Source organism: Trachinotus anak, unplaced genomic scaffold (genome assembly GCF_046630095.1).
Source record: "Trachinotus anak isolate AG129_WGS33_773 ecotype Australia unplaced genomic scaffold, CSIRO_AGI_Tana_v1 ptg000015l, whole genome shotgun sequence".
In the NCBI taxonomy this organism is placed as follows: Eukaryota; Metazoa; Chordata; class Actinopteri; order Carangiformes; family Carangidae; genus Trachinotus; species Trachinotus anak.
The window spans coordinates 8,223,775-8,249,858 of record NW_027273866.1 but is presented as its reverse complement, the minus strand read 5'-3'; the positions used below and the strand labels follow the sequence as shown (position 1 = coordinate 8,249,858).

The window sequence follows — 26,084 nt, the reverse complement described above, 5'->3', positions numbered from 1 at the left end:
GTCCTCGGTATCCTCCCAGCAGAGCAGCAGGAGTTTCCTCTTTGTGAGGAATCTGTGTCAGTGGTGTAAGCCGACCTGTAGTAACCCCTGTCTGGCCTCATTAGGGAAAGACCTGACCATGTATAGTACGTCCTCTTTGGCTCCATTGACTGACTCCTAATATTTTCTATTTAAACACGCATCCACTCAGCTACCACTGAGGTCACTTTTGAGGTAAAATCTGGGGACTTTAATGATACGAAGAGCAGCTTATGTTCTATTATTACACATGATCAGTTTCTTAAGGTGGCTATTGATTTTTTTTTTTTTTTAGGCTTCTACTAAAATGAGTTCTGTTTTTAGGCAATTTAAAGTAAAAGATTAATTGTTCATCGCAGTGCAGAGAGGGAGATGGAATTCAGAGATAACATAATTGAAATATTAAATGAACAAATAAAATCTAAAAAATATTGTGATTTCTTTAAACTTTACCTACTACTAGTTTGGTGGGTGGCTTGTTCATAATATCTTACGTGGGTGGGTTCTGTTGGAGGGATTAGGACTCACTATCTCAGTATTTCTAAAATCCTGTGTATCCTTGACACCTATGCAGGTGTGCATATTTATATATTCAAGGATTTTAATGGATTTTCTATTTTGTTAAGTGATGAAAAATAATAACAATTTTAAAAAAAAACCTCACTGCTGTTTATTGATAATGAAATCATCTGAGAGCAAAGCTGCACTGACCACAAATTATTGCTGTCACAAAGAAAAAAACAAAAAAAACAAAGTTGCCATATACTTTCTGTTAGAATGGTAAGCATTGTTAAAGTAAAGACAAATTTACAAATTTGCATTGCATTGCTATGTTTTAATGTTAAATTGCTACTATTCACAGCCATAATGAGGGTGTAACTGACAAATGATACATGAAGTGATTTGAAGGTAAAGAGCAGTTTCAGTAGTAATGGTTCAAAACATAATTTTCAGCAAATCTCTAGTCTATTTCTCCTTTCATTTAACTATTTACAATGAGGTTACTTTAATTACAGTTATGTAATTGTAATTATATGATGTTAGCAACACTACACAGAGAAAAATGTCAGTTACTGGATTCATAAGTTCAAGTATTTAGTGTTGCCATTGTCAAGGTTCCGGTTGGGGAAAAATATAATATAAACATTTGAGAGCATCAAAGAAAAACACACACACGTCATGCACATTTAATTTGAGGACTAGTAGACAAACATACAGTGGTTTCATCACTGAGATAATCAAATATTTATGTATTGCACATATTCACTTGGTAAAAGTGAGTCTTTTGACACAATTCAGTTAACACAACTGAGACAAATATGAATCTGTTGTCACCATGAATTAAAACATTTTTAAGTTGTACATCTTCTTTACTAAAATCCAATAAGTTATAGAACTATTCAAAGACAGGGCAGTGTCTTTACCCAACAACTTCAACAGTCATAGTGGAGCACCGCCATAAAACTCCAGCTGTTACACTACAGCTACTGGAGCCTGAGCTCAGCGTGAGCTGCAGAGGGTGGTGTGCACCATCTACGGACTTACTAAGAGTGTGTTCCTATAATTCCAATAAAAAATACAAGTGGATTTACATTAATGTGGACTCAGATTAGTGTTGCAAGCTGTTATAACTGTCATAGCAAAGCATATGGAGCAAAATGTAAAGAGCCATATGTAAACAACAGCTGGTACAAGCTGACTGAGAATTAATGTTCCAATTTACATCTGAGATCATCTGCCCGAACATGCAAAAACTTAGAGTGTGATCACATGATCAGCAGCTATAATCAAAGATGTTCATATTTCATTATTAAACATAACCCCGTTCTCGTCAACATTGCTACTGTCTGTATATCATTTTTCAGAGATTTTGAAATACGTGATTTGGTTTCATGACCAATATCTGTTTTCAAATTCAATCTGACATCTTGTAGCCCTTCCTGTTCATCTCAAATGCAGAATATCCATATAATATAAATCCTGTTTATATTATGTTGCATTTAAAATTTGTCAAAATAAGATATGCATTAATATTATGTTATGTATGCCAGCAGCATGAAATACACAATATTACATTCAAAGACTTTTATAAAGTTAACCTGGAAATATTTTCTTTGACGTTTCTGCTATGTCCTTGAACCTACTCAAATGGTTTCCAAAATGTGTCAAGTTTCTACGTTGTGCACACAGACAATGACCAACGTCAGTCACAGTGTGTTTTTGGTCTTTCAGTGTAATTACAGAATGAATCTGATACGTTACGGTAGAAACAATTAAAATGTAAAAATGACCTCAAACCTCATTCTGAGTGTTCAGGCAATGCATGGCTTCTTATCAGCACCAATGTCAAAATGAGGAGCTGGTGCAGATGTCTAGATGACAACGTTTAATAAGACTTTCAATGTCAACATGTCAGGTAGTGTTTCATCAATAAGATTGGGAGCTCTCTTATACAGTGCATAGTCATTCCTTTTGACGATTAACAAATACAAAACAAAAGAAAAAAAAATCTTTAATCTTTAAAAATGCAAAGAAGATCACTTTCCTTTTATTCATGCTTTGATTCCCTTCAAGCGGCCGATAGGGAAGAAAAAGATGAAAATGTGAGGAAAAAACAAATTCATTGAAATTAATGAATAAATATCAAGAATTATGGAATAATGCAGAAACACTATAAAAGCCCAACTGCTAAAGGGCTTTAAGAGTAGGGTATTAAAGATTTTGCCATGTACTGTGTGATGAGGAAAAAAAATTACTACATGCATGAACAAACATAAAAATTAATATACAAACAACTTTTCAAGTAAATGTGGGCTTAGAGGAACTGAACCCCTGTCGGCCTTGGATTAGCAAATGTGTCCATTTTTGTACCCTGTTTGTAGCACAGTTGAACATATGAAATACTATGTTCCTACTTAGAAAACTGCACCATTGTGCAGTAGTACAGATGTTCTTTTTTACAGACTCATTACGAGCAAATAAAGTGAGCAGTAAATAAGATTTAAAGCATTCACATATATTGCTTTGAGGATCTAAATGAATGATCTTACACTAGATTGTTCCATGTAAAATATTCCTATGATATCCACCTGTCAAAAGAATTTAATGCAAAAAATAAAAAAATAAAAACAGAAATCAGAAAAAAAAGGAATGACATTGGCTGCATGTATTTGGTACGAGAGCTCAACCAAATCTGGAAATAAAGTAATGGTCCATCACCCATCATCCCCTGTTGTCCAGGCTTTTCTCCTGCAGACCAACAGTGAAAAGCTGCGTTTCAGCAGCACAGGGTGTGATGTGACCTTGTCATTATCAGGATATTGACCAAACTGTAAACCTCAGACTGGAGTCAGACTGAAGCTTCAAATCTGCAGAGGTGAGAAGGCGTAGAACGGGAACTGGGCCTCGTCCTCATCCACAAAGAAACACTGGAAGTAGGGCAACTCATCTGTGGAGGGAGTCAAGACACAGGTCAGTACAGTGCGTTCCTCGCCCTTCTTTGGTGGCCAGAGAGATGACTGAGCTTGCTATTTGACACTTGTGTGATATTTTGCTTATGAGAAGGGAATTTGCACTTACCGTCCATAAGAAAGCTGTCTGATACAGCAGACTCTGCTGTTAAAAAGAGAGCATGATGTTAACCATAAAACAATACAGTGATATGTGATCTTAAATGACAGCACATCCACACAGTACCTTTAATCTTCTCGTCTTTGGCAGCCTTCTTCTCAACAGATTTTTCTACAACAAACACAGACATTAGTGAAGCATTTCAAAATCCCAACAATTTTAATCACTTCCCAAACAACATACCTTTCTTTGCAGGCGGCTGAATCTCTTTGAGAACTCTGTCCTCTGTAAATAGCAACACAAGAATAACAATAACTATTCGACATTCAAACAATTTCCTGGCCGTGTTTAATGGTTCATGTGAGTGTGGTGTAGTCATAAATTTTCACAGACTTTCTGCTGGTTCAGTTATGTTAATGTTCACAGCTGATTAGACACTGTACCACTGTACCTTTCTCCTCTGTGGCTGCCTTCTTCTCAAGTGGTTTTTCTAACACAAAAAAGGGAGAAAAGGTTGTTTTTGCCCATGAAAAATCCAGGTCTACAGTTTACAGTAGTTATGTGTACTGTAAACTGCACTTAAGTACAATTTCAGGAACTTGTACTTTACTTGAGTATTCAATTTCTAAGATACTTTATATTTCTACTTCACTACAATTCAGAGGGAAATGTTACACTTTTTTATTTCACTAAATTATTTGGAAAATATGATGCACTGGTTCAGATTGAACTACCAAACAGAATCTAAAACAGCTGCCTCCAGCTCGACCAAATAAAACAGTACAGTTACTGTGTTGTTTCATTACAAAGAAAGAGGTAACATTCCAGATTTAACATCCCATTTTATTCTTGAGTGCAGGTAAAAAGGGATTTTCTGTGTTGTAGATATAAGCCAGTGTGATTTATGATCTATATTTTTTAGTTTCAGCATATATAACATGCATGATGGTTGTGGCTGATTAAGCACCAAAATTGTTATGAGAAGAAATTCCTAGGAATCTCGTGGCAAAGCAAAAAAAATTAAACATCACAACCAAGAGACCTCTCAGGACCAGTTTCTAATCAGACACTCATAAAGAGTTTATAAGTTCTACAAATGGCTTTATCAGTGGTTAATCAACCATTTACCAATGCTTTATAGGTCAGCATGAAAGCTACAGCAAATTTTGGGTTGTCAGGTGATGAAATACCACTTAAGCTGTTTGACCACTTATTAACACAAAAGAGCTGCAGATGATGGATCGAAACTTTTCATCAATATTATTAGTATATCATTATAACAGTTTATAACCTATCTATACAACTTATAAACCTTTTATAATGTGTGCCTTATCAGAAAATGGTGGCAACTCCTCAAGGTTGCTCATGTTACCAACAGACAACGGAAAATTCTCTGAAATTGATATTAATATGTTTGTTGCCTACAAAACTAAGATTTATAGACAATAGATTAGTATACTATACATCTATAAATCTGAATGTATTTCTTGCTGATGTAAAATAGCCTACAATTCTTAATATGTCCATAAAACATTGGTCGACTATTTCGCATTCAGCAGGAAAACATTTTCGGCCTTCAGCCGATTATATGAAATGCTGCCTCTACTGAAGCACAACTGATGTACCTTTCTTCACATGGACTGGTTTGACCTTTTCCTTCAACATGGCTGCACCACCAGGGAGAAAATATACTTTTTAAACACACAGTTGCTTTAGTTTAGTGGAATATTTCTGATAACTATATATATATATATAACTATAAAATCTGCTGCAATATCCTTACCAAAATTTACTGCTGACACACAGAAATGAAACATGTGCCAGTATACTCCTTGGCAGGATAAAATAATGCAGATTGTGCACTGTACCTTTCTTTTCTGCAGCAGGTCTGTCCTTTTCTTTAGCAGTCTCCAGTTCTGCAAAAGAAGACTAAGGTCAGATGTGGGCAATCAGGACATAGATGTACACTGCAGCGCAAACCACAGCATTACCACAACAAAAAAAGATCTTAAAGCTTAAAGCAGTTTGGAGCATGAAGCATGTACAACTAAAAAGCTATCAATATTAGAAGGTTAATAACTTTTGAGCAAAGATACACTTCATTTCTCCATTTAATAATCAGAAAAAAGACAAACTGGTGCATCTGTCAGAGTCAGAAGACATTTCATACTTATATTTCTACAATGCTGGCTTTGCATTCTTTCAAGACTTTTAGCCTCTCTTCAAATATAAAATTGATATATGATGTTATCTCACCATAATTATCAAAGTCAGGTATTAAAATCTATCTGGGGAAACCATTTGTCTAGTGTTGGTTTGGTTGCTTTTGATGCTTCTGGCTCTGTGCATATTCTCTACATCTTTTTATTTTAGGTGGAGTCTGCCACTCTGCATATGTTCCACACATCTCAACATTTACAGCACAGAGTCTCAGCGCTTTACTGCCTAAGCTTTAGACGGTAAGATGCCAGTTATAAAAGCCCGACAAAATCTGTGTATGCAGTGCGTTGCAGATCTACCATGACACCTGTCTAAACAAGCATACAGTATTCCTGAGGATCACTGTATAGAAACAGCTGTTTGCCTATGAAGCTGCTGCAGAGAAATCACTCTCCTACTATGCATGACACCCTCTACAATCATTTATTGTTGATCTCATAGGCAAAATGCTTGTTCCCTGCTGAGCAATACAATCAGAGCTTTCACAAAATACAATGACCTAGATTTCATGACTAGATCAGCGTAATCACAGTCTCACACTGGTTATATGGATTACTGCTTCCACTGAAGCACCACTAATGTACCTTTCTTCACATGGACTGGTTTGATCGTTTCCTTCAACATAGCTGCACCAGCAAAAAGAAAATACATTTTATATCTTTATAGTCTATTTACAATTATGCTTGTCATATAATTGCAGGATATTAAAGGCCAATGCCCCACTGACTCAAAGAACTACATATATTTGTCACCAAACATGACAATGTGAGATGTAAATGTTGTATTTTTGTACCTTTTTTAATAGCTGGTTTGACTTTCTCCTCTGGTGCTTTGGGCTCTGAGTAAATAAGAATATAAGCATTTGAAGATACTCAGTAAGTAGCTTTTTTATCTAGTTTGGTTATGGTTGCTTTATTAATACTATGTAATATGTGCTTATCATCTAATTATATGTAATTAGATGATATTATTGTTATCATCGAATTATATATAATTCGATGATAACAATAATGTTTGTAAGGTACAACCACAGGAAATCATCTGCAGGCAGATGGCAGTGGTGGGATACCTTTCTTCTTTAGAAGTGATTTGACTTTTTCCTTTCTTGCTTCAGCCTCTGCTCTAGAGGGAGCTAATTCAAATGCAACAACAACAGCATCACAATTCTGAAGTAAACGTTTTCTTTGAGTTTTTTTTCATAAGATTTAAGGTGTACCTTTCTTTTCATGAACTGCTTTTGGCTTCTCCTTTGTAACTTCTGGTTCTGAGTATAAGGCAAGATGAAAATTATTTCAGTTGTTATGTTTTAAGTATAATTAGTTTTTTGCAAAATAATGGGGGATTGTATCTGCATTACCTTTTCTGGCAAGAACTGGCTTGGCCTCAGGCTCTGGAGTTAAAGAAGAAAAAATAACAGGCATGTTGAAATCTGGCAGCTTATAGTGAAGCATTTAAATATTCAAGTCAACTTTAAATGTAATAGTGACCAAACTGAAAATGACAAAGGCACCACCAAATAAACTTTGGGTATTCACGAAAAACATGTCTTTGCAGTTATTTTAACATTTACTGATTATTTAAATAAACCAGTTGATGATCATTTGAACATTCTTCAGCTGGGTCATTATCATACGGCAGTGAAGCATCATCAGCAGCTACATGTCAGCCAAATCTTCTGACATTAAAAAAATATATAATTTGATTTGGACATGACTGTCTCTGTGGAAAACCATAAAATTGCACTAGAAACACACAATTCTGCTGTATACCTTTTTTCTTTTCAGTAGATGTTGGTTTTTCCTTGGTAACAGGTGCTACAATAAAAAAAAGTCCTATTAACTTTAATGTATGTAGGTGAGAACCCATTAAGAAATAACTGCACTTAGCATAATGTGGCTAACAATGAAAAAGAAACAAAAACTGTAAGAAATCAAACCTTTTTTGGGTGTCACTGGCTTGGCCTTCTTCTCCTTGAGAACTTCAGCTTCTAAAGCAAAATAAAAACAACAACAACAAAAATATCAGCACATGGTAACAGCGTGCATTTTATTACAGTTACCACTGATGCATTTTATTCCTATGCTGCAAACTGACCTGCTGCAAAGAGGTGACAGCAGAAAAACGTACACAAAAATACATGCAATCAGACGTACGATAAATACACAAATACAGAAAAATCATTGATTAATGATGTCTATAAAACATCCTCTAAGATATTTGACCTGTAAAATGTTCAGTCACTGTAACTACCTTTTTTTGTTGGTGCTGCTTTGACTTTGTCCTTTGGAATTACAGGCACTAAGACAGAGAAAATGGTTTGAATTTGTGAATAGAGCTGAATAATGAAACATTTTATTTTTCAAATTGTCTCATATTGAAAAGTCATAAATAAATGGATGCTAAGCATATCGGTGTGCATATTTAAATGATTTTTTAGTAGTGTAAGAAAAAAAGACATACCTTTCTTCAGTGGCACCACCTTCACCTTCTCCTTTGTGAGAGATGCATTTTTGTGCGGTGCCTCTGTCTCTGTAAGAAATAACAGATTAGTATGAAAATGAATTGCTTGAGTATTTAATCATGAACATAAAAGCTGATGAGCATCGTCTTACCTTTGACTGCTGGGGCTGGTTTTGTCTTGAGAGGAGCACGTTCTATTCAAGAGATTTTAGGATTGTCATTCCAGTAAATAAATAAATAAATGAATAAAATAAAGACAAAGATGATATTGAAACTAAAGGTAAATATATCACTCAGTCTTACCTCTCTTTGTTAGAACTGGTTTGTGCTCCTGTTTGGAAACCTCAGCTGCAGAAGAAAACATATAATGTTCTGAATGAAAAACCAAGACACCAGATGTGTATTTTCATCTGAAATATTTTATGTGCTGTACCTGTCTTTGCAGAGACTCCTTTGACTCTCTCTTTTGGTACCTTGACTTCTGAAAAAAAAACAAAACACAAGAGCAAAAAACAGTTGTATGCTTAGGACCTTTGAGTCACCTCACCTCAGCATGGATGAATGTGAAACCAATAAAACACATGAAATGAAAGAAAATCACCTTTCTTCATCGGCACTATTTTGACTCTCTCTTTTACCAAAGAGGCATTTCTGGGAGTGCCTTCTTGTTCCGTCAAAAAAAAAGATTTGGGAATAAAATATACATAGAATAAATAATTGCAGTTCAAGATGTAGTAAGCTTGATATTTTTATGTTTATTTGACATACACCATTCTTACCTTTTTTCAACATGGCTGGTTTGGCCTTTTCTTTTGGAGCAGCAACCTCTGTATGTGAAAAGCACAATTTTACAATGACCCAGTTTTATTCACACTATGACAATTAATAATTGTACTGTTTGATGACCAGAATATCACTGTAGCTTGCAAACTAATAATGTGAATATTACCTTTCTTGACAGGAGCTGCTTTGGCCTTTTCTTTTTGAACTTCTGTGTCAAAAATCACATAGTTAGTACTAGCTTTGCATTTTGATCAGTTATCTTTAGTCAGTTTACTTTAAAAACCTGTATCCTGGTCACACTGCTTTTTAATTAATTATCTGAATTATGTAAACTGCCACATTGCTGCTCTATGTTTCATGCATAAATAACAATGCTCAGAGTATAATGAATCTATACTTTCCTTCATGAGAGAAGCTTTCTCTTTATACCAAAGTATTCTCAGAACAAACACATATAACAAAGACATTTTTTTGCGTGGTGTTAAGGAACATTCTTAAATATGGTATATTGAATGTACAGTAAAGAAACTTCATCTTCTACAGCAGAATATGTAATTTTCATGTTATACCGTAATCATCAACTTACATTATACATTATTGATAAAGGTCTTGTTTTATTAATAAATCCTACCTTTCTTTGCAGGGGTTGTTTTTAACTTTTCCTTCACTGCATCAATATCTGTGGATAAAATGAAAACACATGTAGCCTTTATTTTTATTATTACAGCAGGCGTTAGCAGTTGTTAGTACTACCTTAGTTACCTTTCTACCTAAGTTAGTATTATATAGGATATTGATATGAGATGTTGATGAAAGGATCTCCAGTGTTTCAGTTGGGATGTCTTTCTGTATATTCCTCTCTGAGTAAGAGAGGAATATGCTGTCTAACCAAATGGGTTAGACTGCAGCATCGGTGAGTCTTTTCATTACCTGGTTTTACAGGTTTAGCTTTGATTTTTTGCTTTGGTTCCTTCTTGGGCTCCTTGGGAGCTGCCACTGGTGACAAATTATGACATCAAAAAACCTTAAGTTTAAGGCATGAGTATACAGTAGATCTCTACTCAGTATGTGACACTTTATAGTATATCACTCTTTGAGTTCCCCACATAAAAAATAACTGTCAGCAAATAAATCTTATGCATAATATCTGACTAAAATATGGTTAAATATATGCCCCTCAGCTAATTAAAGGCCAAGGGGAAATGAGATTATGGAGCATCTAAACAGAATTTACAGAAGTATGCTTATACCTTTCTTTGCAGGTTCTCGTTTGGCTTTCACCTGAGGAACTTCAGGAGCCTCTGCTATTGGGGAAAATTAACGATAAAATCCATAACATCATCGTCACCTCACACACGCATCTACTGTAATCGTAACACTGCATCACCGAAGGCATGAGCAACTTGTAATGGTAGCAAGTTCAGTGTTAGGTTTTTGCAGCGTGATAAAAAGGTATCACATTGTGTGTTTTGAGCCTCTTAACTACATTGTTAATTCTCAGTTGAAAAAAACACGCCAGAGCCTTGACAGCAACACCTTCAGTACACCAGGTGGTGGTAAATTTCCCAGCACATTCTGATGTGTATTTGAAGCTGGAATTGATGGTCATTTATTATCCTACATGCTGTAGCTTTCAGTTATTACACAGTATGGATGCACACCAAGTGACCTATTGCTTACCTGTTTTTGTAACATTCATATGTTCCTTTTTCAGAATAGGAACTATCTGCCTTTTAGCTGCTTTCAGCACCTTTACGGGCCTCTTGGGCTCTTCAGCTGAAATGAAATGCGTGAAGATATGTCACAGTTATAGTATTATGCTAAATTAGGGTGTTGTTGAGTTCGGTTTATACCCAGAATTTCACCCTGATTTGATGTTAGAATGTTTATTATTATGACATAGAATTCACTTTAATTTCAGAATTTTGACAGAATCTTGGGCACAAACTTCCGTTCCTGTGTCTATTAATAATCAAAAACACAAGTCATACCTAAATGAAAAAATAGGTTGTGTGTTTACTGATTTGGTGCCTTGATCAATAGAATGAAGACATAGCATGGTGGAACTAAAACTACTTGGTTAAGGTAAGGAAACTTTGCCATCTGAAACTAACACTGTCAGAAACAGGACCTGAACAACAGTCACATGCTGTGTTTGCTCATCTCAAAAAATCTAATTAATTTAGAGTCCTTTAAAGCAGTTTGAGCCAAGCTGGCATTTTATATGGTGAGATTAGTCTTTATCAGCATGACTGCCAGAGGTAATGAACAAATGAAAAACTAATTCTTTTTAATCTCACCTTCTTTTGTAGCATTAAGATGTTCCTTCTTCAGGACAGATGCAACCTCTTTCTTGACTACTCTAATTCTTCTTGCAGCACTTTTAGGTCTAGCATCTGAAATAAAAAAGAAAAGCTGATTTATAAACTTCACATAAATCATAAAGAAGAAAGAACTATGTCCTTCATTGGGCAAATGAAGCATATTAATCTACTTAGCCTTCTTTAGATCCCAGTCGGGCTTCTCTTTGGGACCCTTTATAAGTAACCACATCAAAAGTACAACTAATGTTGACAAATATTGTATTGTTATGATTGGCTCTATGAATGGCAATGATAATTCCATTGGCCTCAGCTATGCTTTATATTTATAATATAATATAATATAATATAATATAATAAAATAAACTGGTGTACCTGTCTTTGTGTCTCTTTTCTTGAGAAGTTCTTTGTCTTCTTTAGAAGACTTCTTGATTTCTTTCTCTTCTTTAGAAGGCTTTGTTGGTTCCATGTCTTCCTTAGAGATCTTCTTTGGTTCTTTTTCTTCTTTAGAAATCTTCTTGACCTTGACCTGTTCCTGTTTCTTCAGGAGCTTCTTTTGTTCTGTCTCTTCCTTGGTAGGTTTCTTTGGTTCTTTTTCTACCTTTCTAGGTTCTTTTTCTTCTTTGGAAGGTTTCTCCGGTTCTTGTTTTTCTTTAGAAGGCTTCTTTAGTACTGCCTTTTCTTTGGAAGGTTTGGAAGGTTGTTTCTCCTTCTCTTTCACCTCTTGAGAAGGCTTAGCTGGTTGTTTCTTCTCTTTGGAGATCTTTTCTGGTTCTTCTTTTGCCGGCTTTGTTACTTCTTTGAGAGGCTTTTTTGCCTCAAGAGGAGACTTCTTCAATTCTGTGTCTTCTTTAGAGGGCTTCTTTACTTCTTTCTCTACAGCAGAAGGCATTTTCTTTTCTGTCTCTACCTTAGAAGGCTTCTTGTCTTCCATCTCTTTTTTTGAAGGCGTCACTGCCTTCTTTTCTTTAGAGGGTTTTTTAACTTCTGTCTCTACTTTAGAAGGTTCCTCCACTTCTATAACTTCCATTGAAGGCATCACCACTTTTTTCTCTTCCTTAGAAGGCTTTATTTCTTTCCTCTCTTTAGAGGGCTTCCTAACTTCTTTTCCCTCTTTGTCCCTTGTGGGTTTCTTAATTTCTTTCTCCTCCTTAAATGGCTTCACCTCCTCTTTCTCCTCTTTAGAGGGTTTTTTCACCTCTTTCCTTTCCTTAGAGGGCTTCTTTATTTCCTCCAGTTTTTTAGGTTTGGCCTCTTTTTGTACTATCTCCTCTTGAGGTTGTTTAGGTTCTGTCTCTTTCTTAGATGGTTTCAAGTCTACCACTTCTTTGGGTGTTATTTCCTCTTCTTTTGGATGTTTCTTTTCTTCTTTGTCTTCTTTGAGTGGTGTCTTGACTTCTTCATCCTCTTCTATCTCTTGTTTGGGAGGTTTCTTGGCTTCTTTTTCTTCTTTGGGAGGCTTTCTCACCTCTTTCTCCTCTTTAATTGGTTTCTTTACTTCTTTGTCCTCCTTGGGTGGTTTCTTTACTTCTTTTTCTTCTTTGAGAGGCTTTGTCACCTGTTTCTCTTCTTTGGGTGGTTTCTTAACTCCCTTCTTTTCTTTGGGTGGTTTCTTGACTTCTTTCTCTTCTTTAGGTGGTTTCTTTACTTCCTTCTCTTCTTTGGGTTGTTTTGTGACTTCTTTCTCTTCTTTAGGTGGTTTCTTGACTTCTTTGTCCTCCTTGGGTGGTTTCTTTACTTCTTTTTCTTCTTTGAGAGGCTTTGTCACCTGTTTCTCTTCTTTGGGTGGTTTCTTAACTCCCTTCTCTTCTTTGGGTGGTTTCGTGACTTCTTTCTCTTCTTTAGGTGGTATCTTGACTTCTTTCTCCTCTTTAGGAGCTTTCTTGACGTCTTGTTCTTCTTTAAGTGGTTTCTTGAGTTCTTTCTCTTCTTTAGATGGTTTCTTGATTTCCTTGGGTGATTTCTTGAGTTCTTTCTCTTCTTGAGGTGGTTTCTTGACTTCTTTCTCTTCTTTAACTAATTTCTTGATTTCCTTCTCTTCTTTGGGTGGTTTCTTGACTTCTTTCTCCTCTTCAGACGGTTTCTTGATTTCTTTCTCTTCTTTTGGTAGTTTCTTGACTTCTTTCTCTTCCTTAGGTGGTTTCTTGACTTCTTTGTCTTCTTTAGGTGGTTTCTTGATTTCTCTCTCTTCTTTGGGTTGTTTCTTGACTTCCATCTCTTCTTTTTGCGGTTTCTTGACCTTTTTCTCCTCTTCAGATGGTTTCTTGATTTCTTTCTCTTCTTTGGGTTGTTTCTTGACTTCCATCTCTTCTTTTTGTGGTTTCTTGACATCTTTCTCCTCTTCAGATGGTTTCTTGACATCTTTCTCCTCTTCAGATGGTTTCTTGATTTCCCTCTCTTCTTTGGGTAGTTTCTTGACTTCTTTCTGTTCCTTAGGCGGTTTCTTGACTTCTTTGTCTTCTTTAGGTGGTTTCTTGACTTCTGTAACTTCTTTGTGTGGTATCTTGACTTCCTTCTCTTCTTTGGGCGGTTTCTTGGCTTCTTTCTCTTCTTTAGGTGGTTTCTTGACTTCCTCTTTGGGTGGTTTCTTGACTTCTTTCTCTTCTTTAAGCGGTTTCTTGACTCCCTTCTCTTCTTTTGGTGGTTTCTTGATTTCTCTCTCTTCCTCAGATGGTTTCTTGACTTCTTCTTTGGGTGGTTTCTTGGCTTCTTTCTCTTCTTTAGGTGGTTTCTTGACTTCTTTCTCTTCTTTAAGCGGTTTCTTGACTCCCTTCTCTTCTTTTGGTGGTTTCTTGATTTCTTTCTCTTCCTCAGATGGTTTCTTGACTTCTACTTTGGGTGGTTTCTTGGCTTCTTTCTCTTCTTTAGGTGGTTTCTTGACTTCCTCTTTGGGTGGTTTCTTGACTTCTTTCTCTTCTTTAAGCGGTTTCTTGACTTCCTTCTCTTCTTTTGGTGGTTTCTTGATTTCTCTCTCTTCCTCAGATGGTTTCTTGACTTCTTCTTTGGGTGGTTTCTTGACTTCTTTGTCTTCTTTAAGTGGTTTCTTGACTTCCTTCTCTTCTTTGGGTGGTTTCCTGACTTCTTTCTCCTCTTTAGATGGTTTCTTGATTTCCTTCTCTTCTTTTGGTGGTTTCTTGACCTCTGTCACTTCTTTGTGTGGTACCTTGACTTCCTTCTCTTCTTTGGGTGGTTTCTTGACTTCTCTCTCTTCTTTGGATGGTTTCTTTACTTCCTTCTCTTCTTTGGGTGGTTTCTTGACTTCTCTCTCTTCTTTGGATGGTTTCTTTACTTCCTTCTCTTCTTTGGGTGGTTTCTTGACTTCTCTCTCTTCTTTGGATGGTTTCTTTACTTCCTTCTCTTCTTTAGGTGGTTTCTTGACTTCCTTTTCTTCTCTAGATGGTTTCTTGATTTCTTTCTCTTCTTTAGATGGTTTCTTGACTTCTTTCTCCTTTTTAGATGGTTTCTTGATTTCTTTCTCTTCTTTAGGTGGTTTCTTGATTTCTTTCTCTTCTTTGGATGGTTTCTTGGCTTCCTTTTCTTCTTTAGATGGTTTCTTTACTTCTTTGTCTTCTTTAAGTGTTTTCTTTTTGGAAGGTTTCTTGATTTCTTTCTTTTCTTTGGAAGGTTTCTTAACTTCCCTGTCTTCTTTGGGTCGTTTCTTGACTTCTACCTCTTCTTTAGGTGGTTTTGTGACCTCTTTGTCTTCTTTAGGTGGTTTTTTGACTTCTTTATCCTCTTTGGGAGGCTTTTTAACTGCTTCTTCTTCTAAAAGCAATCGTGAAAGTGTCATTTTTTCATGTACTTTAAGATGTCTTTAACAAACATAGGCTGGAGCATATTTGTTTTTTGTTTTTCAGGGTGACCAGTATTAGTATTTGGTTGCACATTTCATAGTTTGTACTACAAAAGGTAGCACATCATTAACACACACTTTTGAACAGCATTTTGTAATTTCATTAGTGTGATTACCTTTGGGCTTCTCTAGTTTCTTTTCAATTGTTTTTTTCTCAGCTTTGGTCTCTTCCTTTGGCCTTTCTTCTTTTAATGTCATCTCTATGGTTTCCTCAAGTTTGGCTTCCTTCTCTTTTTTCTCCACCTTCTCAATTTCTGCTGCTTTGAGGTCTGCAAGCAACAATAAATCTTCATAAGCAATACCATCAGGTGCCCCTACACATTGAGCATATTCTTGTTTTCTCTGAATTACACCAAATCACTACATTTAATAAGAACATGAGGAGATATCAAATTAATTTGAAAGTAAGCAGTGTAGAAATTGCAAGGTTTCAAGAAGATTACCTTTAATAATGGCCTCTTTAACTTCTTTTATTGCATGTCTTTCCTTGGCCTCTTTGAGAACTAAGTATATCATACAGCAATATGTAAACAATATAGAATATAACAGTGGCGTTCTGACCAGTCATCAGACCTGTAAGACCATGACATATCATGCTTGCACAAGCACTAGAAGCACTACAGCACTAAAACACTATGATCAAATCCACACCACATGCTAGATGTCACATTGTTAAAACAATCAGACTTTAGTTTAGTTTTGCTATAGTTCAGTAACTATTTTCATTGATACATAATTCACTGTGGAGGAATGTTTGGACAATACATCAGTATATAGACAAATTCCAGAAACCTATCAATGTTTTTCTTTGCCTATTAGCTCCATCTAGTGGCACTTTGTACTAATATTAGCACACTGCCTAAGGCAAAGACTGTCTGATTGAAATGAAGGGCACTCAAGTACGCAATTAGCGCCTTGGAAAATAGATTTGTCTTTACTGAGTCAACAAAAAATAAACAGTTGAAGGAGCTGGAATTCATGGGTGCTGTGCTGTATTAGTCCTCGAATCATCTTCCCACATAGCTATTCACATCTAATTTAGTATGAGTTTTTGATCTAAATAAAACTTGCCCTTATTGTGTCCATCTTTATTTGCTTTTCAATTATAACTGTCTATAGTTAGTCTCTTAAAGGAACACCCCAACATTTATCTGCAGTCAGATAATAGTTAGATAGTTAATATCAGTTTAATCTCCAGTGTCTCCAGTACAAAGATTGGCCAGACACCCAAATGTATTTGGATGTCTGGATACATGGAAAAAAAAAAATATTGCCTCCAGAATGCATTTAACTGCAAAACGTCATCAAAAGTGAAAATATAAGCCTTCCAACAACTTCAAAATGTCTTCTTTAATTCTATCCTGATAACCACAAATGCATTCAATTGCTGTTGCTCCAATTTAGCTATTTTAGGTAATTAACGCATGTTTCCAGTTTGTGCTAAGCTAGGTTAAACAAATTCTGGACCTGTTGGTACTGGACACACAGACGTTAAACTGATAATCAACTTTCTTCCTGATTCTGAGAACTCTGAGAACTGATTCTCTAAAACAACACATAGGATTATTTTAGTAAAATGTTGAAACTAGAAGGTTGGAACACCTGTGATGAAAATAATTCTTTTGGTTTGAAACCTTGATATTCTGCTTGATGATTAACACGGTCGCAAAATAAATTCACACACACAATGTTAACAAAAAAAGTACTGAAATGAAGATATGACAAATGTTATGTCAATAATTGTGTTAGGTTCTTATACCTTGTCATATCATGTCACAAACAATGTCACCGTCATTCCACATACATTTATCATTATTAGCACACCATTCAGAAACATTTTCATTACCTGATAATGAAGGAAATGATGACAAATATGTGATGATAATGGGAAGAGTGTTGTACCTTTGTCAAATTTGTGGTGGCGCACTTCCTCTTTGTGAGCCGCTCTTGAACCGACTCTTCTGAGCCTCTCAAAGGGAATATGAACTTTCCTCTTTTGTTTAGGTTCAGTTTTTCTGTTCTCACTGTTGTTGTTGTTTTCATCATGATGATCCATGATGTCAGAGTATTCATCTTGGTTATAACCAGGTAGATAAGCTGTCATTTCTTCCTCATCTTCATCATCATCATATTCAGGTACAATAGTGACATTATCAAGCTTTTCAGCCAACAGAGTTATAAGATGAAGTTGTTGGACTAATGGCTCTTCATCTTCGTCTTTGTCATCTATCTCAATCTCAGTTTCTATTTTGTCATGTTTTTCTCTTTCCTCCTCTAAAGCTTCTTCTAGATCTTGATCATCCTGATCAGTTTTTTCAAACTGATCTTTGACATCAGTGTAAGATATTTCAATGTTGTCTTCTTCTCTTACTTCACCCACATGAAGATCTTTATCGTCAGTCTCCTCCTCTTCGGGCTCTTCTACTGTTTTTGGCTCCTCCTCTTCTGCCAAAACCTCCTCTGTTTGTATCTGTTCCTCCATCACTTTGGCCAAAACATCCTCAGTTATCGCCGCCTCCTCCTCCTCTTTCTCTTTTGCCAAAACCTCTTCAGTTTTTTTCTCCTCCTCCTCCTCCTCTGCCAAAACCTCAATTTTTATCTCTGCCTCCTCCTCTTCTGCCAAAACATCCTCAGATATCTCTGCCTCCTCTTCCTCTTCCGCTAAAACCTCTTCAGTTTTTATCTCCTCCACTTCCTCCTCCTCTTCTGCCAAAACCTCTTCAGTTTTTATCTCCTCCCCCTTTTCCTCCTCTTCCTCCTCATCTTCTACTGCATCTTCTTTTGTTTTTATTTCCTCCTCCTCCTCCTCTTCAAGCAAATCTTCAGTTTTGGCCTCCTCCTCCTCCTCTTCCTCCTCTTCATCTTCTACCAAATCTTCACTTTTAGCCTCCTCCTCCTCCTCCTCCTCCTCCTCATCTTCTTTCAAATGATCAGTTTTGGCCTCCTCCTCCTCCTCCTCCCCCTCCTCCTCATCATCTACCATATCTTCAGTTTTGGCCTCCTCCTCATCTTCTACCATATCTGTAGTTCTGGCCTCCTCCTCCTGCTCCTCCTTCTCCTCTTCCTCTTCCTCATCTTCTCCTAAATCTTCAGTTTTGTCCTCCTCCGCATCTTCTACCATATCTGTAGTTCTGGCCTCCTCCTCCTGCTCCTCCTTCTCCTCTTCCTCTTCCTCATCTTCTCCTAAATCTTCAGTTTTGTCCTCCTCCGCATCTTCTACCATATCTGTAGTTCTGGCCTCCTCCTCCTGCTCCTCCTTCTCCTCTTCCTCTTCCTCATCTTCTCCTAAATCTTCAGTTTTGTCCTCCTCCGCATCTTCTACCATATCTTTAGTTCTGGCCTCCTCCTCCTGCTCCTCCTTCTCCTCTTCCTCCTCCTCATCTTCTACCAAATCTTCAGTTTTGGTTTCCTCCTCCTCTTCCTCCTCCTCCTCCTCCTCCTCCTCCTCCTCCTCCTCCTCATCTTCTACCAAATCTTCAGTTTTGGTTTCCTCCTCCTCTTCCTCCTCCTCCTCCTCCTCCTCCTCCTCATCTTCTACCAAATTTTCAGTCTTGGCTTCCTCCTCCTCCTTGTCATCGTCCACCACTTCTTCATTTGTTTTTGGCTCCTCCTGCTCCTCCTCCTCTTCTGCATCAACCACCTCTGGCTGAATATCCCCCTCTCCTTGTTTGCATTCATCTTCCTCTGTTTTTAATTCCCCCTCCTCTTCAGCACCTTCATCTTCCTTCTCCTGTGCTTCTTCCTTTATTTTAATCTCCTCCTCTTCTTCCTCCTCCTCTTCCTCAGTATCTACCGCTTCTGTTTTCTCCCCTTCCTTGCTGTCATCATCAAGGTCTCCCTCATCTTCCAGTGGTAGTTCATGTTCAGTTTCTTCGAGGTCGACATGTTTTGCTAGTGATGTGATAGCAACAGATTTAGTGCCTATGCCTGTTATTGATCTTGTGTCTCACTAATGAATGTGACTATTAAAGAAAAACTATGTGAATACCATCATCCTCCTCTGCCTCAGCTGTTTCACTGGCAGCTTCGGTGGTAACCTCAGCCTCCTCCACCTCCTCCTCAGTCTTTGAGTTTTCACTTAGCTCTGCAGCAGGAGCAGCTTCATCTTTGGCAGCGTGCATAATCTCTGTAACTGTATCATCAACCCTTGTCATGTCGCTTATCTGACTTTGGTATTTCACATGGAAATCCTCATCCAGTCTTGTTAAAGGTACAGAAGGAATTTGATGGGATGAAATGGCAACAATGACAGTGACCATTCATAGCATCATATAGTATACACTACATTCTTCAGTTAGTGATTCTCCCTATTTGATTATGATATTGTTAAAATGAACTTAAAGGAGAAACCCGTTGTATTTTTTCATCAAATCCCATGAAAAGACAAAAACTGATAATGTGTTAGTCTCAAAGTGCTCTTTTAGTGAGGCTAAATAATTTATTGAAAATGCTGGGCACTGTAGTTTTTAACCAAACATCAAACAGGAGTAAACTGTACATTTCTGGACTATTTTAGCATCGCATAATAACAATCATTTTCAAGTCATTTTATTTTTATAGGGATTTTACAATCTGTATAGCATACAACATCCAATGACCTTACACCCCCAAATCAGATAATGAAAAACCCACAAAAAAATTAAAGGAGCTATTTGTATATTTTGCTAACCAACGATAGCATTAACAACTGTTTACTTACCAGATTAGAAGAAATGGTGGAAAGCAATGCCAGTGTTAACTCTTGTTTTGCTTCAACTATTATCACTTCTTTTCTTCTACTGAAGTTAGCATGCTAACCAGCTTGTCTTAGTCCAGCCTAACTGTCTGGTCACTTTCTAATCACTGTAGCATCCAGTCTGCCCTGAAGAAGTAGTGCTTCCCAGAGGGCATAATATAACCTCTTATATTGTAAACGCAATGATGGCTGAAGCTTTTGAGAATCCTGTTCAGTAACCAATTGTTAATGCTAATGTTGGCTATGTAGACAAAACTCACAAATAGCTCCTTTAATCATGAAATACAGATTTGGTGCTCTAGTGTGTTTGAATGGCAGGACAGTACATATGGGATTGAGTCAAAATAAACTACAGTGCCCAGTTTTTTCTTCCCATTAGCACCTCCCAAAATATTATCTAAATATTGTCTAAAACGGTGATAGTCAATAAATTCTTATTGCTAATTTTTGAGATGTGGTGTAAACTTGTATGATTCCATGCAAAGGTAAAATGAAATATTCCACACAAAATCACACATTGTCCCGTACAAACAATCCAGGTACATACATACAGTATATCACAGATGTGTAAATTGTTGGAATACAGATGTCAGTTGTACAGAAGATAATTGGAAAATGAGAGGGCAACAGTGGAATGAAAATCAAAAGGACACATATTAAAGACAAATAGTCATGTGAAATATTACTATTACACACAAAACATGATGACTGGAGCAAAAACAACTTAATGTGAAAACAAATAGCCACATTCAACAAATGGTCAGTGGGACAAACAGAGGGAGGGATGCAGTTGCAACAACTGGGTTGGTTCATTATAATGGAAATGTACAGTGGTTATGATGCATGTTGTTCATGCCATAATATAAGTGCAAAATGTGCAAATGGAGTTTATTCAAACATGGCTGACATACAATTTCATAATACTTCAGGGTTGTTGTATTGCACTGAACATGACACTATAAGGCAGACTTAAATCAGGTCATAAAAAGTGGTAAGAAAAACAAAAGTCAATGCCAACATGCATGAAAGGCCACACTATAATATGGGGAAAAGAGACTCAACAAGTCTATGCACACTATTTGCTAGCAACACACATCACACCTGTCCAAAAAAAACATTTTTGAACAAGTGTAAATCAATGACATATAATGGCATTCTCTTACCTTTTTCCAAAGGTGGCAGAAATTCACCTACATTTGAAGAAGAAATGGTAATAGAAGACAATTACCTTATCTTGAAGGAATGATTTTAAATGTTACAGCAAAGAAAGGCAGAAAAATAATGTCAGTACTTACCTTTTCTTCTCACCAGATTTATATCAGATGGAGCAGCTGCAGTTTCATCTAAACAGAGAGAGGAAACAGAAACAAAGACATGTCATGCAATTGTAAATTAATTGTTAATGGTGAATAGCTAGCTTTAAGAATAATGAATAACAATAATATGCTGATAATATGATTCTAGTTGTATTAAAACTGTAATAAAAAGTGAAACCTTTTTCAGTTACTATGTTTACAACTGGTGCGGCAACAGGTTCACCTAGAACAAGTAAAGAAAACATGCATGAGAGGTGTCAGTATATTTTAAAAGTGTGTGACTTTTTATCTTTTCTGATCAATAATATTGAAGCATTTGAGTTGGAATACTTTTGTACACAACTAAAGCATACCTTGATCACCCACAATCATGCTTGACATGTATGCCACGAACAAATCCTTCTTGTCTGTGAACTCCAGGACAGCATCTTCAACAACTTTCATGGGGTCGATGGACACTTCCGGCATGATGCCTGAAAATCACACAACATAATCAGTAAAAGCTGCTCTTCACAATATCTGTCATTGTACTTATTTATGTCACTGTATCTCTTAATTCTGCAAAAGGTGGTCACTGTACGAGATTGAGCTGGTACGTAAATCATATGTTATCATGTGTTAAAACATACCTTGTTCCCCGATCAGCATTGCAGAGATGTAGCTCGCGAGCATGTTTATCTGTTCAGTGGTGATTTCTGCCGTTCTCTTCAGAACCGACATGGGACTGAATCCCGCAGCATCCTGGATAACTGATCAGCAGAGAAGTCAAAACAATTAGGCTTGTGAAGGTTGTGAAAACTTTAGTTAGCAGACTACAGTAGAGTTTACATTACAATGGGACACACAGATTAGGTAAAGGTTAAAAACCATGGCTGATACTGTACCTTTGAATGTGTCCAGTATTACATCTAAGATTGCACAAAGCACATCCTGGATATATCCTGCTACTCCACTCACAAAGTCATTAGTAACACTGAAGACATTTCTGCCAATGACCACAGGGTCAATGAAGCTAATGTCAGTGGTTCCTGAGAAGAACAACACACATTTAGGGCAGCGCGCCAGTGAGTTACATTAGAAAAGACAATTAAAGACAAAAAGAAAACACTTTTGGTCAGTAATGAATCATTTTCACTACAAAAACAAACATCTTGGGTTGAGGTTAGCTAACAATTACCATCAAATTTGTATTTTAGCAACCATTTTAGATCTACTGACACTGTTATGCACCAATAACAAACACAAGCAAACAGTTATTTAGTTATGATGTTGACTTAGTAATGGATTCCCATTATGGTTTTCAATACATGTAGGCAACAAATACCGACTGAACAATAATAGACAATGACAGACAAGATCATATGACATGTAAACAATACACAGCAGGTACCTTTTATTATATCCAGTATACTGTCTAAGATGGCACAGAGGACGTCCTGGATGTAGCCCACTATTCCACTCACAGTGTCATTGGTAACACTGAAGACACCTCTACCTATGACCACAGGGTCAATGTAGCTAAGGTCAATTCGTCCTGAGAAAAACAAAGAGACTTATTGAGGAAAATTTCAAATTAATTTATTGATACTTGAACTAGATTTTTTTTTTATCAAGACATACTCAGGTAATTAGCACAGTTTATTTACATAAGGCCAAACAAAATCTTTAGTTTGAAAGTATTAAAATATGGAATACATACCTTTATTTATATCTGATATAGTGTCCAATACAGTATCCACAATAGCACACAGTGCGTCCCTGAAGGAGCCCACCACTCCGCACATGAAGTCATTAGTTGAATGGAAAGCTTTTCTCCCAATGACCACAGGGTCAACATAGCTGAGATAGAAGTTTCCTGCAGTTTGGAGGGAGATTATTACAGTTTATTACAGACATGGTTGCCTCCTGAAAAATGTGCATAATTTTTGAGTATGAATGAGCTGTCATACCCTCTTCATCTGAAAAGTATCGAACAAATACATCTTTTGCGTCTGATATTTCCTCAGCTGCGTAAGTGGCAGTGGACATGGGGTCACTTAAATCAGGTGCACACTCTGGAGGGCCAGAAAGGAGAGTCAGGTGTTACAACACTTTCTTTTAAACACATAAAGGTGTGCCATGCGTGCTGTTTCTCTCCTGTACCTTGAAATTTATTGAGCAGACTGGATACTTCGTCAACAGCGTCATTGACAGCTTGCACAGGGTCCGTAATGATTTGCTGAATGTCTGAGAAAAGACATACATGCATAGACTGATAACTCTGCATATCAGTAGACTGACACTAAAAAAGAAACATTTTGGAGGTTATTTGTTACATACCAGGGACTGCCTTGTACTCCACAAAGTCAAACATCACCACTCCCACAACCACCCAGGACAGCAGAGCAGCCAGTGCGAGCAACAGCTCCACAGACACTTTCACCTTCCTGAGGAGGCCCAGACCTTTAGACTGGAGAGAGCTCGTCTGTGGCGCCGCTGCTCCATTGGACCCACCGGCTGAAGAGGAGGAGGCGGCAGCCGTGCTTCCTTTTGCATGAAAAAACAAAGTCACTGTGAGAACTCTTAATATCATTAGGATCTTGTCTTTTTCAAACTATTGTTGACTGTTATATATATATATATACTATATATATATATACTATATATATATATATATATATATATATAACTATGCTAAGCTAATGCTGAGACCATGAAACAAGTTATTATGCTTTGTTTTAAATAAATCTTAAGTCTGACTCAGACTGTAAACATGATCAGTATATTCAGCCCAGTTCTTACCATCTACTTTCATGGTACAAACTAAATACACAAAACAAAGTGCAAAAAGTAGGCGTGTTGGAAAAGTGTTGTATGATGTTAATTTTTTGCACTTTTCTCAGGGTTATTTTTAAACCTACACCTTCAAAGCAAGTATAGATGTGTATGTGTGTGTGTGTGTGTATGCTTTTTTGAAAAATACTAGAGCTAAACCAATAAATCAGCAGGGCCAATACATCACCCAACACCAGCTTATTACAAATATAACAGGATCAGTGTGTATGATGGTATAGAATTATCAAATATATGTGTCAAAATTAAACAGCGTGTCCACCACAGTGCTGGTTCATTTTTCAACTGTAAAATTTCCTCCTCCTCCCAACAAAATTCCTGAATATTCCATATAATCTACTGTATTACGATGTTATCACCTTGTACATTTCCAGTATTGTCATCTTCACACTGCAGCTGTACCCCGACAGGTGAAGGATATTTCATTTTTGACCAAAGCACTCACACAAAGTGACCAACTTTAATGACATCCCATTCCTCTGGTTGCCAAATACATGTACGCTCATTTTATAATTATGTCAGTCAGATGACACCGACAAAGAGTGTTGTATCCTAATCAACAATTATCTGACAGAACTCAGCTGTTCCAATTTCTTCACGCAGATTATAAAAACATATCTACACATGATTCCCATCTGTTTAGTACTGTGGAAAATGGTTGTGGCGGCGCTTAATGACAGCCTCGCCATCATTAATCAACAGAGAGTGAGAGACTGCTGTACTTTCCAACATCGACCTGGTGCCAGGATGTTAGAGACACCTGTGAGTGAACTCGGAGCATGCCGGACTCATGATTCACTTCCTCATAATAAATGCTAAAAAATAGCCCTTTCATTAAACTGAACTATCCAGAATGGACAGTTGGTGTCAGTGTTTCACTATAAACTTTTACTAATTACGACAGAAAACTTCTTGTTATTGTGCTTTATGTGGACACTGTTTATTCAAAATCAAAATCTATTGTCAGATTACAAAAGACTAAAAAGTTTAAATCAAAAAAAGTGTCTGGAAACTAATTCTTGTGACAACTCACAAGAAAACTGATTAGACATATGACCATGAGTTGAAAGCAGTTTCCCCAGATGTTAAAACCAACTCCAGCAACCAGAAACAGTAAAATGTTACATACATGTTGATGCATCACTATTAACAATCTAATGTCATGTATAATAATGTAGCACTGTACAGTCACAGGGGACAGTTTACTGCAGAACCAGGACTTTTAGCTTAAGTATATTCCACTAATACCACCCAGATATGATTTTGAATGCAGGACTTTTCCTTGAAATTTAGTTATTTTACACTGCTTTATTGGTAATTTTACTTAAGTTAAGAATCTGAGTACCACCACAGCTGAAAACCCAGAGGTCAACCCCAGCAGCAGTCATGTCTGTCACAAGAGAGCATTGCTAATACACTGGCTATGTGATATCCTGTATTTATAGCAACCAACGCTCAACACATTTCCTAAGAGGACACAGCCTATCAAAACATTGCCTTGTCTTTATTACAGACCGTATATTATTGAGGCTTTCTTTGCCATAGCAAACAGTAAGTGTTGTTAGTTTTAGGGGTAATTCAGGTGCAACACTCCTACCTTCAGCCATGGTGATATGGAGACTATTTCAGGTATAATCCTATGAGTTGGGGGCTAAGCCTCCTCATGCAGAACTGACTGGAAAAACACAGTTTCGGCAATCCAATCCAATCAGCATCCACTTGTCAGTAGAAAAAAACTTCCAGTTAGTAAATTATTCCATTTCCATTTGGTGATCACAGGCTTGTTTCCTGATGCATGTAATCCACGGGTTGAACTTCTCCAAAATAAAAATAAAAAGAAGAAGAGAATGGAAAACTGAAAATTAAGTTTACAGGTGTTGGGGAATTTGGAGCTGCCAGTGTGGCAGCATTGCAGAGGGGGGTATGGGGATGGTGGAGCAAAGGAAAGCAACGCAGGGGAGGAAAGAGCCAAGCTA

At 36.9% G+C, this 26,084-nt stretch overlaps 1 protein-coding gene across 5 annotated transcripts; it reads right to left on the bottom strand.

Annotated features, from left to right (window-relative positions):
* Nucleotides 1–832: 832 nt before the first annotated feature.
* LOC139632648 (axoneme-associated protein mst101(2)) lies at nt 833–26,084 on the bottom strand. Of its 5 annotated transcripts, XM_071497717.1 has the most exons (44): nt 25,706–26,077; nt 23,596–23,802; nt 23,419–23,502; nt 23,226–23,330; nt 22,976–23,131; nt 22,667–22,810; nt 22,161–22,304; nt 21,906–22,025; nt 21,630–21,749; nt 21,455–21,499; nt 21,256–21,303; nt 21,124–21,150; nt 19,214–19,357; nt 17,128–19,116; nt 15,669–15,728; nt 15,342–15,494; nt 11,748–15,137; nt 11,352–11,447; nt 10,732–10,827; nt 10,302–10,355; nt 9,982–10,047; nt 9,683–9,730; nt 9,218–9,259; nt 9,039–9,095; nt 8,870–8,929; nt 8,702–8,749; nt 8,572–8,616; nt 8,421–8,462; nt 8,269–8,337; nt 8,059–8,106; nt 7,745–7,795; nt 7,578–7,622; nt 7,166–7,198; nt 7,025–7,072; nt 6,878–6,940; nt 6,602–6,646; nt 6,393–6,434; nt 5,457–5,504; nt 5,214–5,255; nt 4,040–4,078; nt 3,832–3,873; nt 3,715–3,759; nt 3,598–3,633; nt 833–3,466 (listed from the first exon to the last, which is right to left on the bottom strand). In XM_071497717.1, exons 1-44 carry the CDS (start codon nt 25,713–25,715, stop codon nt 3,381–3,383), a joined length of 8,382 nt encoding a protein of 2,793 aa, XP_071353818.1. In that variant the 5' UTR covers nt 25,716–26,077; the 3' UTR covers nt 833–3,380. The 5 variants fall into 5 exon arrangements, with proteins under 5 accessions (XP_071353818.1, XP_071353819.1, XP_071353822.1 ...); XM_071497718.1 differs by lacking the exon at nt 10,302–10,355 and having other exon boundaries at nt 15,342–15,539; XM_071497721.1 differs by lacking the exons at nt 17,128–19,116; nt 19,214–19,357 and having other exon boundaries at nt 25,706–26,084.